Here is a 14,466-nt window from a genome sequence, read left to right on the forward strand (position 1 = left end):
AGCGGCTGAAATTACATATTGTGTGTTTAAATTGCCGATATGTCTTGTTTCTTCAAACTTCAATCATCCAATCCACCAAACACCAAACAAGAGTCAGTGGCAGAATAAGCTGTTTGTCATCGGCAGAGGAGATTTGGCAAATTTTTCATGGGCGCAACCCACAAACTGAGCTCTGCTGCTCATCCCACAAATACATGTTCCTTACAAATGTGGCACCGGCTTTCCAGCAGTATAAGATTTATTACCAAGAAGCATTGTTACAACAAAGAAATAATCTACTGAACACAAATTTGCTTACTTTTTGTGCTGTTTATTTAAAAGTTTATCTGAAGCTAATATGAAGCTTCAGCGTCCAAATGAGTCAAATCAAGTAGATATCTTTCAACGTTACAGTCTTTTTGTTACTATACTTCCACCTGCAGCTCAACAGAGAAACACTTCAGGAATCTTCCACCTATTAGACACAAACGCTCCACATTTTTATAGAAATAGCAGAAAAAAGAAAAAGACAGAAGCATTTTTTACCAAAAGGCCATGTTCTTTATTACACCAAAACAAATTGCACATGTTCAGGTTTCAGAGGTTTCATGAGTGAGCGGATCCATTAAATCTCTGTTTAACCACCATACAATTCATCCTAAAAGGGATAAACAATTCCTCATATTTAAAAAAAAAAAAAAAAATGCATTAAAAAAGTTTTCACCATCATGTTTTTTTCCCCACGTCGTCTAATCTAAATCATGAAATATCACAAAAAAACACTGTTTCAGTTTTAACTGCTTATTAGACCAAAGAAATCGTTACAAAAACATCCCTTAAATGATCCAATCACACCTCTTATAGATCCTTGTTTTTATTGTTTTCTTATGGTTTTTTATTATTTATGAGTTTCTACCAGGAAGGTTCTCAATCCATCCGTCCACCCAACAAACACGAGACTGGAGAACGACGTCGCCAGCAGAGTTTTAACAGACTTTAAACACTGTAGATGCAGAACCTGCATTAAAATCAGACAAATCACTCATAACACCAGAAGTATTCTTTATAAACCAGCCAAAAACAAAATGTTATATCGTGTTAGTTCTACGCTAATGTGTGCGTTAGATTTGTAAATATATAAAAAAAAATGTAGATATAAACGCAATTAGTTATATAAGATCAAACATAATATGTTGACATGCATCCAATCACCCACTGAGCACTTTATTATTAGGTATAATTAATATAACAGCTCTGCTAGAATATTACCAGACTTTAATTCAATCATAATTATAATCAGTATATAAAGAGGTAATAAATAGAATATATTAATAGCAGATATAAGTGTTTATTTGTATAGTATAACCTCCCTGTGAAGACATATTTTATATTAATACAACTGTGTTTTAATATATTTTCATGTTTATTATCAGCAAACACTGACTGTTATAGTTGTTAATACATGAATAAACACTTATATCTGCTAATAACTACATTATAAATCATTTATTAAATGCTCATATATTGATTATAAACTGTGAATGGGGGGATTATTGATAATTCTGCTTTAGTGTCGGTGGTTAATGTGTGAAATATTACTCTTCTGTCTTTATTAGCAGTTTATTTTAGTTTTTCGGGTCAAACAGCCTCCTGGTCTGGTTCGCTCATGACTCGCTACGCTAACGTTAGCTCGTCTGAGGATCGAAAGCTTGTAAATAAAGTTTTTGGTTCTTTCACGATTATTAAAAAACACAAAACAAATCAGAAGATGCAGAGAATCTAAACTCTGAGTCTATTTATTTCTCTTCTGTTTTCTGTTTAAATGACACACATCTCCCTCTGGTTAATGTTCTCAGAGTATTAACGGTATCTTTATTGATCGATCGAGGCTCCCAGTCCCCTCGATAACATCGATCAATCAATAAATACAAACACTGTTTTTTTCTTCCCGCCGAGCCGACATGCAAACTATTTTGGTTCAGTGAATTTCTGCTGTTTTTAGTTTTTTTGATGTTAATATAAAGGTCTAAAGTTCTCGGTTGGTTTGATTAAATTCAACGTGATCATAGTGTGAAGTCATTTTACTATATTTTAGCACTAAAACTGTGATTCTGTGATATTTTTGGCCCCAATAATCGCAGCGTATAAATCAGCTACGATCACATCTCATCTCTCTGATGAACATTTTATAAAAGTAGATTTCCCGGCAGAGCTGTTGATAATAAAGAGACCAGTGAGTGAACACTTTCAGAAGTTACAACCATCAACTTTTCGTTAAGTGCTATGAAGCTCAAGATAAACTGGGAAATTTGGCATTTCTGCTGTTTTGGGAAAACTGCTGTTTGTTTTTTTTTTGTTTTTTTTAAAACAAGCAACTGAAAAAGGCTACAGATACATTTTAGACACCTGTTGCTCCCTGAAATGACGACAAGATTTAAAAACAGAAACGGTCCTAAAATAAGGGAATTTAATAAGAAACTGTAAGAAGAAAGAAATGAATTCTTTCATTCTTTGGATCCGACGGCGCGGCTGGTAAAACGACCCACATCATCAACCTTTTTATCAAGAAAATTAAAGTGTAAGATAGAAGCTAATTATATGTCTAATAATAGATGCACATATCTGTCTAGATATAAGTTAACTAGGCTGTGTATTCTCCACTGATACGTGAAGGATGTGAGAGAATCAGGAGATAAGAGCAGCTGATCCTCTCTGTGTGTGTGTGTGTGTGTGTTTTTTGGCACAATGGAGCCAAAGGTTTCAAACATCTGAGCTGATCTGAACAACGATAGATGCTTCGCCAGCTAATCCCTTTTCCAGGTAAGTAGAGATAAACTGCACCAAAGAAGAAACACGACAAACTCCGCTCTCATCGTTTCCCCTCTCAGCTCAGCTCAGAGTGTAGCCAGCGTGGTCCGAGCATCTCAACGGCTCCGATGAGAGTCGATTCAAAAAAATACTGTCTTGTCCGGGGCTGATCGGGAGCTCGGGACTGGTTTGACTGGCCTGCCTTATCCGGGGCCAGCCGGTGCATGCTGATGTGCTCTGAGAACCTGCCTCTAGCTTCAGGTCGGTGAAAAAAAGAAAATGTCATTTTGAGCCTCAGTCCTGATGGGTTTTTTCCTGAATGAATTTGTATTCATACTAGAGGAGAGAAGAAGAAGAAAGGAGGGAAAAGTGTCAGTGTTAAGACAACAACATGAATCTAACAGCAAAGATTTTACTAAAACAGTTAAAATATCTCACCAAAGCTAGCTGCCGTCCGATGTTTCCCATAGTTATCACCCCGGCAAAGAAGATGCACGGTAACCAGGAGCGAATGTACAGGAAGTCTGGACAAGTATACCTGCACAGACAAGATTAAAACCACTCCTTATTCTCTAAAACTAAATATACCAACTCTGTTTCTCTCTGATGATCCTGGTTTTACAGACAGTTTAATAAAAAGGTGGAAAATACTAAAAAATAATAAAAAATAAAAAAGGAGGAATTCACAAATACAATGAAAGAAACATTTTTATAAAGTCTTCCTTCAGTTTCAGCTCAGTGCTGGAAGGATACGTCTCACAGACCAAACAATTCATCAAGAAAATAATCAGTAGATTATTTGGTGTGAGGTAAAATAACTGTTAGTCGTCGCCCTCCTGGTTTACAGAGCTGTAGCCAAAAAATAAAGAGAGAACCAGTTTAGGATACTGGTTTACAGATTCCCCCTCAGCTGAGACACAGGATGGGAACTTATAGGCACTGTGTTTGGTCATGTATGCATATCCAGGAGTACTGGGGTTCAGGTTATGATGATCACCTCGACCCCGGGCCTGAGGCTCTGCTGCTTCACAACACGCCTCCTACAGTTATAGGATGGCATAAACTGATATTTGATGGAATATTTAACTTCTTTAAGATTAAGACACCCTTCTTCTTCTTCTGGTGAAAGACTCACAGATATCGTCTTAAAACAACACGGTTAACTGGCAAAATGATATCTTCGGGTTATAAGGTCAGATTTCTATTTGCTTGGTGATCAAATGTATTTATGATTATTATTATGATTATTATTTTGTCTTACTAAAGTTGTTGGGAATTTTAAGTACTTTAATTTGTAATTCTCTCAGGACTGTTAGTTGTTGTATCGTCGTCGATTGTAAATATATGTTTATATGTTTACTGTATGTCTGTATGTCTCATGTCAGAGATTTCAGTAAGATGTGTAACTTTAGTGGCTTTTGTTTGTAGTGTTTGTTTCTGTATGTTTATGAAAAAATCATAGTAAAACTATTATTAAAAAACGCAATATAATATCAGTTGGATTATAAGACCTTCAAACTGAACATTATTAGACTAAAGTAAGAAATCCAGTGTTTTATTGAGGAATCGTAGCCTGGTGATGTAAGCGGAGGATGCAGCTGAAGAATCTGCTGTTATTGACCAACAAACATACGTCAACGTTTATGGTTTTATTTATACAAAAACTCTAATTTACAGGAAATGACTCATGTTGTTCTTCAGCTTGTTATTTGATTCATTTTGAATTTCTTTCTCCGTCTCTTCTTCTTCTTCTTCTCTACATATTTCCCCTCTATCAATCTGCAGACTAGTTGTGTGTGTGTGTGTGTGTGTGTGTGTGTGTCTGTGTGTGTGTGTGTGTGGACTTACTGAAAGACTCCATTGTAAACCAGGAGTTGAGTTGCGAGCGTTGCCAGCAGGGCGATGCTGACTCCCAGGCCGAAGCCGCTGCGGGAGCGGTCGAACGTCCACCACAGACCGATGGAGAGCGCCGCCAGAGTCAGAGACAGCTGGACGTTGTTGGCAAAGTCCACTTTCTGACACGGTTAAGAGTCAAGGACCAGACAGGCAGTGACTGACAGCTCCAGACTGTTATTTACTCAGCTGCGAGATACACGTCCAGCTCTACCTTTAACCTAGTTAACCGTCAGCGGAGAAACACTGCATCCTACCAGCCAGCTTTACAGGAGAGCTGGAGAGTGAAATATTCACCGTGCTCCTCGGTAATTGAACTCATCAGTCCCGACGGCGTTTTAACGATGAGGAAATGACAGGATCTGGTCTGTAATAGACACGAACGCTCAGCAGCACCAAGCCAAAAAGCCTGAATTCCAGTCAGAAAATCCTTCTCGGAGTCATAACTCAGTCAAATGTGAACACACAGACATGAAACACATGTTGATATCATTCAGTGTGACTTACACTTCCCGAGGAGATCATTATCTCTGATGTCCATCGCCAGTAAACATAAATCCACTTACAAACCACAGAAAAAAAAAACTAAAGAGGCTGCAGAAGCTTTACTTCAGTATCACAGTGATCCAGTGATGGTCGTCTGTACATCATGTTACAGCTGAGTCACATGACTTTTAATGGAAACTAACAACTACTAACAAGGCTGTAAAGAGAAAAACCTGATGAGCTTTTATTGGATCTTTTTCTATCATCATACTGGTTCCCAGTTAGACCAGTACGCTGCTGTTAGCATGTTTCCATGTGTTAGATTAGCAAAAACACTTTTGACTTTCTTTATTTTTACATAAAAGTCAACTTTCACACAGAAGAGCAGTCTGCTGTAGCTCACGTCCAGTCTGACTGAGACTTTAGACAAACTGCTGTCACACATTGAAAACAACAACAACAACAACAACAACAACAACAACAGCAGAGCTTGAAGGATACAGCACTGGCGTGGTTGATGCCTACGAACACCGCCACGCAGCGCATCACGCTGGACCACTCCCGCTTGAACTTGTGCGGCTCGCCCAGACGGCTGTCAATGCACGGGTACAGCAGGCCGATCATCGCTGAGAGCAGAAGAAGAAGAAGAAGATGAGAGAGAAAAAAACACAACCTGCTTTCACTGCAGTGACACACACGTCATATTCAGACGGGATCCTCGATGTTCTGACCGCTGCTTTTATTAAAAATGTTTCTGCATTTAAAACTTAACGAGCACTAAATGACAACAAGATGATAACATGATAACAGCTTCACTGATAACAAGAGAACAAACCATTTGATTTCAAATGAAATAAAAACAGATAAGAGGGACTAAAACATTTTAAAGCATGAAGACAGTAAAATAAATGAATAAATAAAATAATAAAGCTTTCTAATCAAAAGCAGCGAGTCTGGAAGAAAACTTCAGATTCAAAACAAACCGCAGCTCATCTTTAACCCGATTAATGTTGCTTCAAAACAAATTAATTTTTGCACCGTCAACAAAACACACTAGCCCTCCCCAGCGTGTGTGTGTGTTAGTGTGTGTGTGTTAGTGTGTGTGTTAGTGTGTGTTAGTGTGTGTGTGTGTGTGTGTGTGTGTGTGTGTGTGTGTGTGCGCTCCTGCAGGAGGACGCCGGTGCGTCTGGGGAGGAAGAGCCTCGGGCTGTTGTGCTTTGTGCTGAGCGGAGGAGCCGCTCTGGGAGCCGCGCAGCAGCGTTTCACACCCAGGGGACGATGTTTCAATAACGCTGGCTAGTGGAGCCTGCTGGGCATGTTGTGCATTCATATGTAAGGCTGCGTGTGTGTGTGTGTGTGTGTGTGTGTGTGTGTGTGTGTGTGTGTGTGTGTGTGTGTGTGTGTGTGTGTTATACACCTGCATGGTCCACATATGCTTTTCTTTTTTTCTTTTTTTAAAGCTCTGAGCTGTGGTTGCACTGTTGTGTGTAATATGGTGTAACTGCACTTCATATTTGTTCAGCAGAATGAGTTCATTAAGATTCAATTAATCAGAGTGTCTATAGATTACATATAAAGTTAATTAACTCTTCTGTCAGTGTGTTGTCTGATGGTAAAGATTAGTATCAGTGAACACTAACATCAGTTAAAGTTACACTTATTTGTAAAAAGATTTATGATAGAGGAGAATCTCATAATATCGTTTTAATTATTGGTGCCATATGTAACAATCAATGTCTTCATCCTGACTTCACATATTGTAATTTAGCTATTTTGTTCTGTTCTGTACACACATCTGTTGCTCTTCCTGTTCTTTCTTCCATTTTTTTCCAACATTAAGTGGTGTTTTACATATTCAAATCAAAGGTATAAGAATAGAGGACGCCATCTGACCTGACATGATAACTAGCAGTTTAACTGGAACAAGTTAACTGCACTAATATGGGAGCGTGCTACAGTCTGTATGATCAAAATGAAATAAACGTGTAATTTACTGCCCGCTGGTTGAAACAGCAGCTGGTCTGACTGTTGCTTCTGCTGTTACTGACATTAAACCACGTCGTCTCCAGCGGTGGTGAACACGTCTCTGCTAGTCGGAGGGAAACCCGTCGATATTCACGACATCAGCTGCAGCAGCAGCACGTCCAGTTATTTCCTTCACAGATCAGAGTCGGCTGGAAGTTGTGTTGCTTCGCTTGTTTGAAGGACGCGTTCACAATGTTTCAAGTGTGTCTTAAAACAACAGTCGGTGAACACTGAAGGAGGTTTTCCTTCACTTCCATTGAAAGCACATTTGAAGGGGATCTATTAATATCCAGTATGAACAGGAGGAAAACCTCTTTCACTGTTCATATGGACACCTGACTGTTGGTTTAACACACACTTGAAAAATTGTGAACTGGTCCTTTAAGAGTTATTCAGGCTTTAAAGTGTTAATGAAGTCCAGATCAGTCTACAGTAGTGTCTGACGGTTTACGTAACCTGTTTTTCTGCCACAGATTAATTAAATTCCTGATGAGTGAAAACGAGTTGAAAGCTTCGGACACACAGACGCAGCAGGGAACCAATCAGCTGTCAGGCAGCCAACAATCACTGTTGTTACAGATCACGAGGAGCTCGTTCTGTTCATTAAGTTCATTTCCACAGACTCTGTCAAATACTGTGAACAATACGCTGGATCTCCTCTCTGTAGGATTACTGGATCTGTGTCGTCTCATCATGTTGATACCAGCTGTTGTGTTACAGTGTCATGTGTATGAAAGGTGTATAAACTGTTAAATGGTCTACTGGACTAGTGTTCAGGGACTTGTTAAGGATCATTTCTACTTTCTCTTCTTCTCTGGCATCATTAAACATGAACTGTAATTTTGATTTTGATCATATTTAAACACCATGTCATATATGTCTGTATCACTGCTGGGTTTAGATGTAAACATGTGATCAGACACTCAGAGCTCAGCAGACGCAGACTGTTTTCCCCTCATTAACGCGGAGCGTGTTAACGTACCTGAGGCGGTGCCGCAGCAGGGGGGCACCCACCAGGCCGAGGAGAAGATACTGCTGATGACGTCGGGGGGGAAGAGGGTGACGTTTCTCTGCACCTGAAGTAAGTTGAGCACCAGAGCCAAGAAGACGCCCACAGAGAACAGCATGGCCCCTCGGATCAGCAGGTTGGTGGTCCTACAAAAACAACCAGAAGACTCAGAAAACGCCGGAAAGTTTTAGAGTTTATAGTGCAGCAACGAAGGAGGAGGAAGAACATGACCGATGACCAGCAGACTCATAAAACACCACGCATCACATCCATCACAACACCATCTATCCACCAAACACTTTCAGCTTCCTCACCTCCTGAGGGCCATTATAGACATTTAACTGATTCATCATGTCATGCTTGTGGGGTACACTGGTTCGGATGGTGGGCAAGGTTCCTGGAGCCCCACACGGGGTACCAGGTGTTGGGGCCAGGTGTGTAGCCCAAGTGAGGGGTTCATCACGTAATAATAATAATAATAATAAAGTTATATAGCAATGTTCAAAACCAGAGCTCTTTAAAGGACAAAATAAAAAAGAAAAACAAACACATGCAGACAAATGTAACTGAATTAAGGGAATAAGGTAAAAATATATTTTCAGAGGCTTTTTCAAGCCTTTTGATAGAAATGTGTTTTCAGAAGAAATTTATAAGAAGATCCTGATTTTGCAAGTCTCAGTTTATCAGTCACATTGTTCCATAGTCTCAGTTCCTGTTTGGCCGTATTCACACCAAATCAGGCAGTGCTGTGAAAACACCAGTCCTTCCATCCGTTTGAATGGGGGTAGTGCTGTTTTGTCTGCGGCGTCGTACCGGACTGCGGCCGGAAAGTTGAGCCAGAGTCAACTTTTGGAGAAACGCAACCCAACGTCACTGTGGCTGAAGGCTGCGGTGACCAATCACAGCTGGAGATCAGACTGATCAGAGTAGTAAACTAGGACGAGGGGAGGACATTTCTCTTCATATGATAACGTTAAAAGTAAAGTTAGACTTTGCTGTCGGCTTCCCGACTCATTTTAAAAATAAAGACGAGAGAAAGAGAGAGAGAGATCAGCTGTGGTCGAGCGAGCTAGAGAGTGAATGAAGAGAGGGAGCGCTGGTAGCGGGAAAGCTGGTGAATCAGATCAATAAAACGTTGTTTTCTGATTGTTTCACAGCTGTTACGTTCTAGAGCACATATAAACACGCCCCCCACCCCACCCCACCTCACACACACACACACACACACACACACACACACACACACACACACACACACACACACACACCTCCGATCGACCCTGCAGCTCAACACTGCACCACCTGATTTGGTCTGAATACGGCCTTAGTCTCACACCTCCACCTGGAACTGCCAACTAATCACTATGAACAACATGTACACAAACATCATCAATCTTCATCACAGACAACATATCTTACAGTCAAATTTCATACTTTACAACAGAAACATGCAAATGAGAACGACATCATGAGTTTGGCTTCTTTAAAACAGTGAAGGTCGTTTAACGTCTCAGCTGTGAAGTTTATCAATAACTTGTTAATTTGTTCCTCCATATTCGTTCTCAAATAAAATGAAGAAAAAAATGTTTTTGGGAACAACTGGAGATTTTGTTCATAGATGGACGTATTGAGCTCAACTTTAGAATAAATGAATAAATGTCAAATAATGGAAATGATGTCACTGTTTTGAAAGATGAGTCTGTATGAGTTTGTTTGCCTGAACTGAAAGATGGATATTTAACTTTTTTACTCATCAAAAAGATGTTTGTTTTTTCTGGATTTATGATCATCAATATTTCTCTTATAATCTTTGTATCCATGTTGTTTATGGTCATCTTGCAGAGGGGATTGATTATGATACGTCGGTCATCGTTTGTTCTTCTGAAGCCGAGCTAACGCTGAGCAGAAGCTAACCTGTTGGTGATGACTGAGATGTAGGGGCCCCGGGAAGGCTGCTGCTGCGGCGTCTGGCCGGACCCCGACCACTGCTGCTGGCCGCCGGTCACTGCGCTGTCGCTCATGGCTGTCAGTGTGAGGGACATCCGTAAACCTCGGTCAGGAAAATATGGAACGGTGTTGTGTGATGTCTTTATCCGCCAGCGAGTTCAATGTCCTCCTCTGACATCCCAAACTGAGCTGAAAAACAGAGACATGAACTCAGCAAACAGCTGAAAATATGTCCTAAAAAACATCTCACGGCGTGTCAGTGTCTGCAAACATCTGTCTGCCAACATATTTGAGGTTATGGTGTCTTCAGGTGACACATTTAAGAGTTGCAGCATTGACAATGATTGACTTCGTGGCTTCATGAGATAAGACTTGACTGATCCTCTGGAGGGAGATATTACATCTGCAGACATTACAGCAGCTCCAGCAGGAGCAATATCCACAACATCTGGCCTGTTATGATTTTATGAGCTAAATGCATCTTTAACAGACTACTTCTGAAAACATCTGTATTACCACTAAATGATCTGCAATACATGAAGTTTTTCTTTTTATTATTCTCTGTTAATTTGTTATCAGGAGAACTAATTATTAAAAAATTACAATTTGTCCCTATTTGTGTTTACAATATACAGAGCAGCAACAATTAATCTATTAATCTATTAGTTGCAAACTACTGAATTAATCACCAACTATTTTGATAATCGATTAATCTTTTGAGTCATTTTTTAAGAGTAAATGTCCAAATTCTCTGATTGCAGCTTCTTAAATGTGAATATTTTCTGGTTTCTTTAGTCTCTATGACAGTAAACTGAAGATCTTTGAGTTGTGGACAAAACAAGACATTTGAGGACGTCGTCTTGGACTTTGGGAAACACAGATCCACATTTTATAGACCAAACTAATCGATTCATTGAAAAAATAATCGTTAGTTGCTTATTTTTATTTTCTCAATTAATCGCTTTGTCTATAAACATCAAAGAATGATGAAAATGTCCGTTATAATTTCCCAGAGTCAAAAGTTACGTCTTTAAACATCTCATTTTGTCAGAACAATCGTCCAAAACTCCAAAATAATCTGTTTACTGTCATATATGACAAAGAAAAGTATTAAATCATCACATCTGAGAAGCAAAAAGCTCAGTTCAGTTTGTTATATACACATTATTATAGATGAGACTATCTGACAGTAGCTCTTCTGTGACAACAATTAAATGCTGCTTGTACACATCAATTAATCAGTGTTAATATTCAAATACACATGAATGATAAATATAACACTCTAAATTAGGCCATTTTGCATGATGAGTACTTTAACTGATAACACTTATGTACTTTTACTTAAGTAAGATTTTGAATGCAGTATTGGAGTATTTTAACATTCTGGTATTGCTTCTTTACACCTGAACGCATCACAGAACCCTGCTGCTGCTAAAGTCCTAACAAAGACCAAGACACCTGAACGCATCGCAGCAGCTCTCGGGTCTCTGTACTGGTTTCCAGTGTGTCAGAGAACAGAGTTTAATGTAACGCTGCTCTCTCAGAATCCATCTCAGACCGTCTTTGACCGTATGAACCCTCATATGAGCCTCTCAGGTCATCAGGCTGCTGACTGTTCACAGAGAGCTAACTAAACATGGAGAAGCAGCATTTAGTTACTGTGACTCAGACTTTGGCTGCCTTTAAATCGTTCTGCACAGCCTCTAACTGACCTGTTAGTTCTTCTCATTAATATCCTACAACCAGTCTTCTAATGGTCAGTATGAACAGGAGGAACAATTACAGCAAGAAAAACATGTTTAATGTTCATTTGAGCTCCTGACTGTTGGTTTAAAGACTCATTTGAACAACTGTGAACCTGTCATTAAAGTGACTAACAGATAATGGAGCTCACTATCTGCACCACTTCCTGTAGACAACAGACAGTTTGTACTTTAGTGAGTTAATGATGAATCAGTGTTAGATAACTAATTGCATTCAGCTGTATGATCTCTCATGCAGTAATAATACATGAGAGGCTCACACTGACTCTGTATGGTGGCCTGAAGAAAAACTTTAATGCAATAAACTTTTAAAACTTTTATTTTATATGAATAACTTCGATGTCTGCATAACTGAATCAAGCAACATCAACCAATAATCTTTCAATACATCCTGCTAGTGAAACTATGCTGAAGTTAACTTCTGACTCTGGATTAAAGGAAACATAAATAATGATATTTAGTGGCTGACTCTCCGTTTTTGTACCACTTATACTTGTGAAAAAGTGTTAAAACATCGTAGTGAGTCTCCTTGTTAATCTAGTACAGAAGTGACAAGTCTAAATATGGTGGGTTTTTTTATCTGGATCTATTCTGATGTGTTCTGGATGGGGAAAAGCAGTGAAATCACCCTTTTTTTTCTGGTTTTCATAAGCAACATAAAATCTGAAAGTGGGTTTAAACAGCGGTAAGGCTTTTGCTACGATGTCTAACACTTTTTCACAAGTGTAAGCGGTGAAAAAACGGAGAATCAGCCGCTAAATGTCATTAGTTATGTTTCCCTTAACCCAGAATAGGAAGCTAACTTCTGCGTCGTGCTGCTGAATCCGTTTAAAAGAAACCGAAACACCTACATGAAACCGTAAACGTGGAGAAACAGTTGTGTTGATAGCGGACATGCTAAATTAGCTTCAGCCTGATTATATGTGATAGCTAAACAGCTAGCTAGCGTCAAACTGTCATTAGCTGCAGTCTGAGAGTTTAAACGTTCCTCTTACCTCATGTTGACAGACACCTTCCACTGATGAGATTATACATTTCATATGACAGTCAAATACTCGGCTGGAAAACGCGAAAATATGAATTAACGTTGGTTTTCTCTCTCTACTCTCGACTACTTCCGGCTGTTTGATCTGAATGGACAGCCAATCAGCTACTAAAGCCATGACGTAACCGCGTTACACAAAGCTGACGTATCACGTGATCAGAGCTTACAGTAGTACATGGATTAGTCCCCGAAGAAGAGTTCCATTAACAGCTGGATGATACGTTATGAAAGAGCAGATGTGGAAGAAGTATTCACATCCTTTACTGAAGTAAAAGTACAAATAAAATAATGCAAAAATATCCATTACATTTAAAAGTCCTGCATGAAAAATCCTACTACAGTAAAAGTACATAAGTATTATGAGCTTGATGTAGTTAAAGTATTGCAGTAAAAGTAGTGGTTTGGTCCCTCTGACTGATATATTATTATATATGACATCATTAGATTATTAATAGTGAAGCATCAGTGTTAGAGCAGCATGTTACTGTTGTAGCTGCTGGAGGTGGAGCTAGTTTACACTACTTTATATACAGTTAGCTAGTTTAGTCCAGTGGTTCCCAACCTAGGGGTCGGGGCCCCTCCAAAGGGTCAGCAGATAAATCTGAGGGGTGGTGAGATGATTAATGGGAGAGGAAAGAAGAAAAAACAAAGTTCTGATACACAAATCTGTTTTCAGTTTTTGGACTTTTTCTCTAATCTTTGATTTTTGCTGAAATATTGGATCATTTGAACATTTATTGAAATGAAAGCATGTGAGAAGTTTAGAGGGAAAAATCACTATTTGGTGGAGCTGTTAACAACTCATAGACATGTGAAATGTGACCCCGACTACACACTGCTTTTTGTAAGACGTCAAAAGCCAAAAAGGTTGGAAACCACTGGTTTCATCTTTAACAATGTGTTGTATTTTAAAAGCTTGTTATATTATCCATTGTGTCAAATCTTCATCTGAAAAGTAACTAAAGCTGTCAAATAAATGTAGTGGAGTAGAAAGTACAATATTTCCCTCTGAAATGTAGAAAGTAGCATCACATGGAAATACTCAAGTTAAGTACAAGTACCTCAAAACTGCACTCAAGTACTTGAGTAAATGTACTTAGTTACTTTCCACAACTGGTTATAAATGAGGTTAAGAAATTTAAATGTTCATTTTTTAAAGCTTTATACAAATGTCACCAATTTAACACAGAAATTAAGTGGGAATAGTGGAAATATTATGTGTGAGGTCAGTGAGGGGTCATTGTGGAGCGAAGGGAATCTTTTTTTTTAATGACTTTTTATTACATTTGTTGAGGGCAATAAAACTTTCAGACAGGCTGTTGAACTGTTCCAGCTTTCAGACACAGAGAGAAGCAGCTGTATCACTCCTCACACACACACACACACACACACACACACACACACACACACACACACACGCACACACACACACACACACACACACACGCACGCACACACACACACACACACACTGTGATTTTTTTTCCACAACATATTTGATTTGCTCTTGT

General features: G+C 39.1%; 1 protein-coding gene across 1 annotated transcript; it reads right to left on the reverse strand.

The window, feature by feature from the left end:
- Positions 1-727: 727 nt before the first annotated feature.
- On the reverse strand, positions 728-13,050 carry insig2 (insulin induced gene 2). The gene is made up of 7 exons (XM_067602815.1): positions 12,906-13,050; positions 10,115-10,336; positions 8,174-8,346; positions 5,668-5,792; positions 4,636-4,802; positions 3,226-3,325; positions 728-3,123 (listed from the first exon to the last, which is right to left on the reverse strand). The coding sequence occupies exons 2-7, from the start codon at positions 10,240-10,242 to the stop codon at positions 3,082-3,084; spliced, it is 735 nt and encodes a 244-aa protein (XP_067458916.1). The 5' UTR covers positions 10,243-10,336; positions 12,906-13,050; the 3' UTR covers positions 728-3,081.
- Between the last annotated feature and the right edge of the window lie 1,416 nt (positions 13,051-14,466).

Source organism: Thunnus thynnus, chromosome 11, assembly GCF_963924715.1.
Source record: "Thunnus thynnus chromosome 11, fThuThy2.1, whole genome shotgun sequence".
Taxonomy (NCBI): domain Eukaryota; kingdom Metazoa; phylum Chordata; class Actinopteri; order Scombriformes; family Scombridae; genus Thunnus; species Thunnus thynnus.

Bases quoted from the DNA above. Each gene is read 5' to 3' on its own strand.
- insig2 (XM_067602815.1), bottom strand. From the start codon at position 10,242: ATGTCCCTCACACTGACAGCCATGAGCGACAGCGCAGTGACCGGCGGC. The intron at 8,347-10,114 runs GTTAGCTTCTGC...TTGTTTTTGTAG, and splicing joins ATCTCAGTCATCACCAACAG to GACCACCAACCTGCTGATCC. The intron at 4,803-5,667 runs GTATCCTTCAAG...TAACCGTGTCAG, and splicing joins GCATCAACCACGCCAGTGCT to AAAGTGGACTTTGCCAACAA.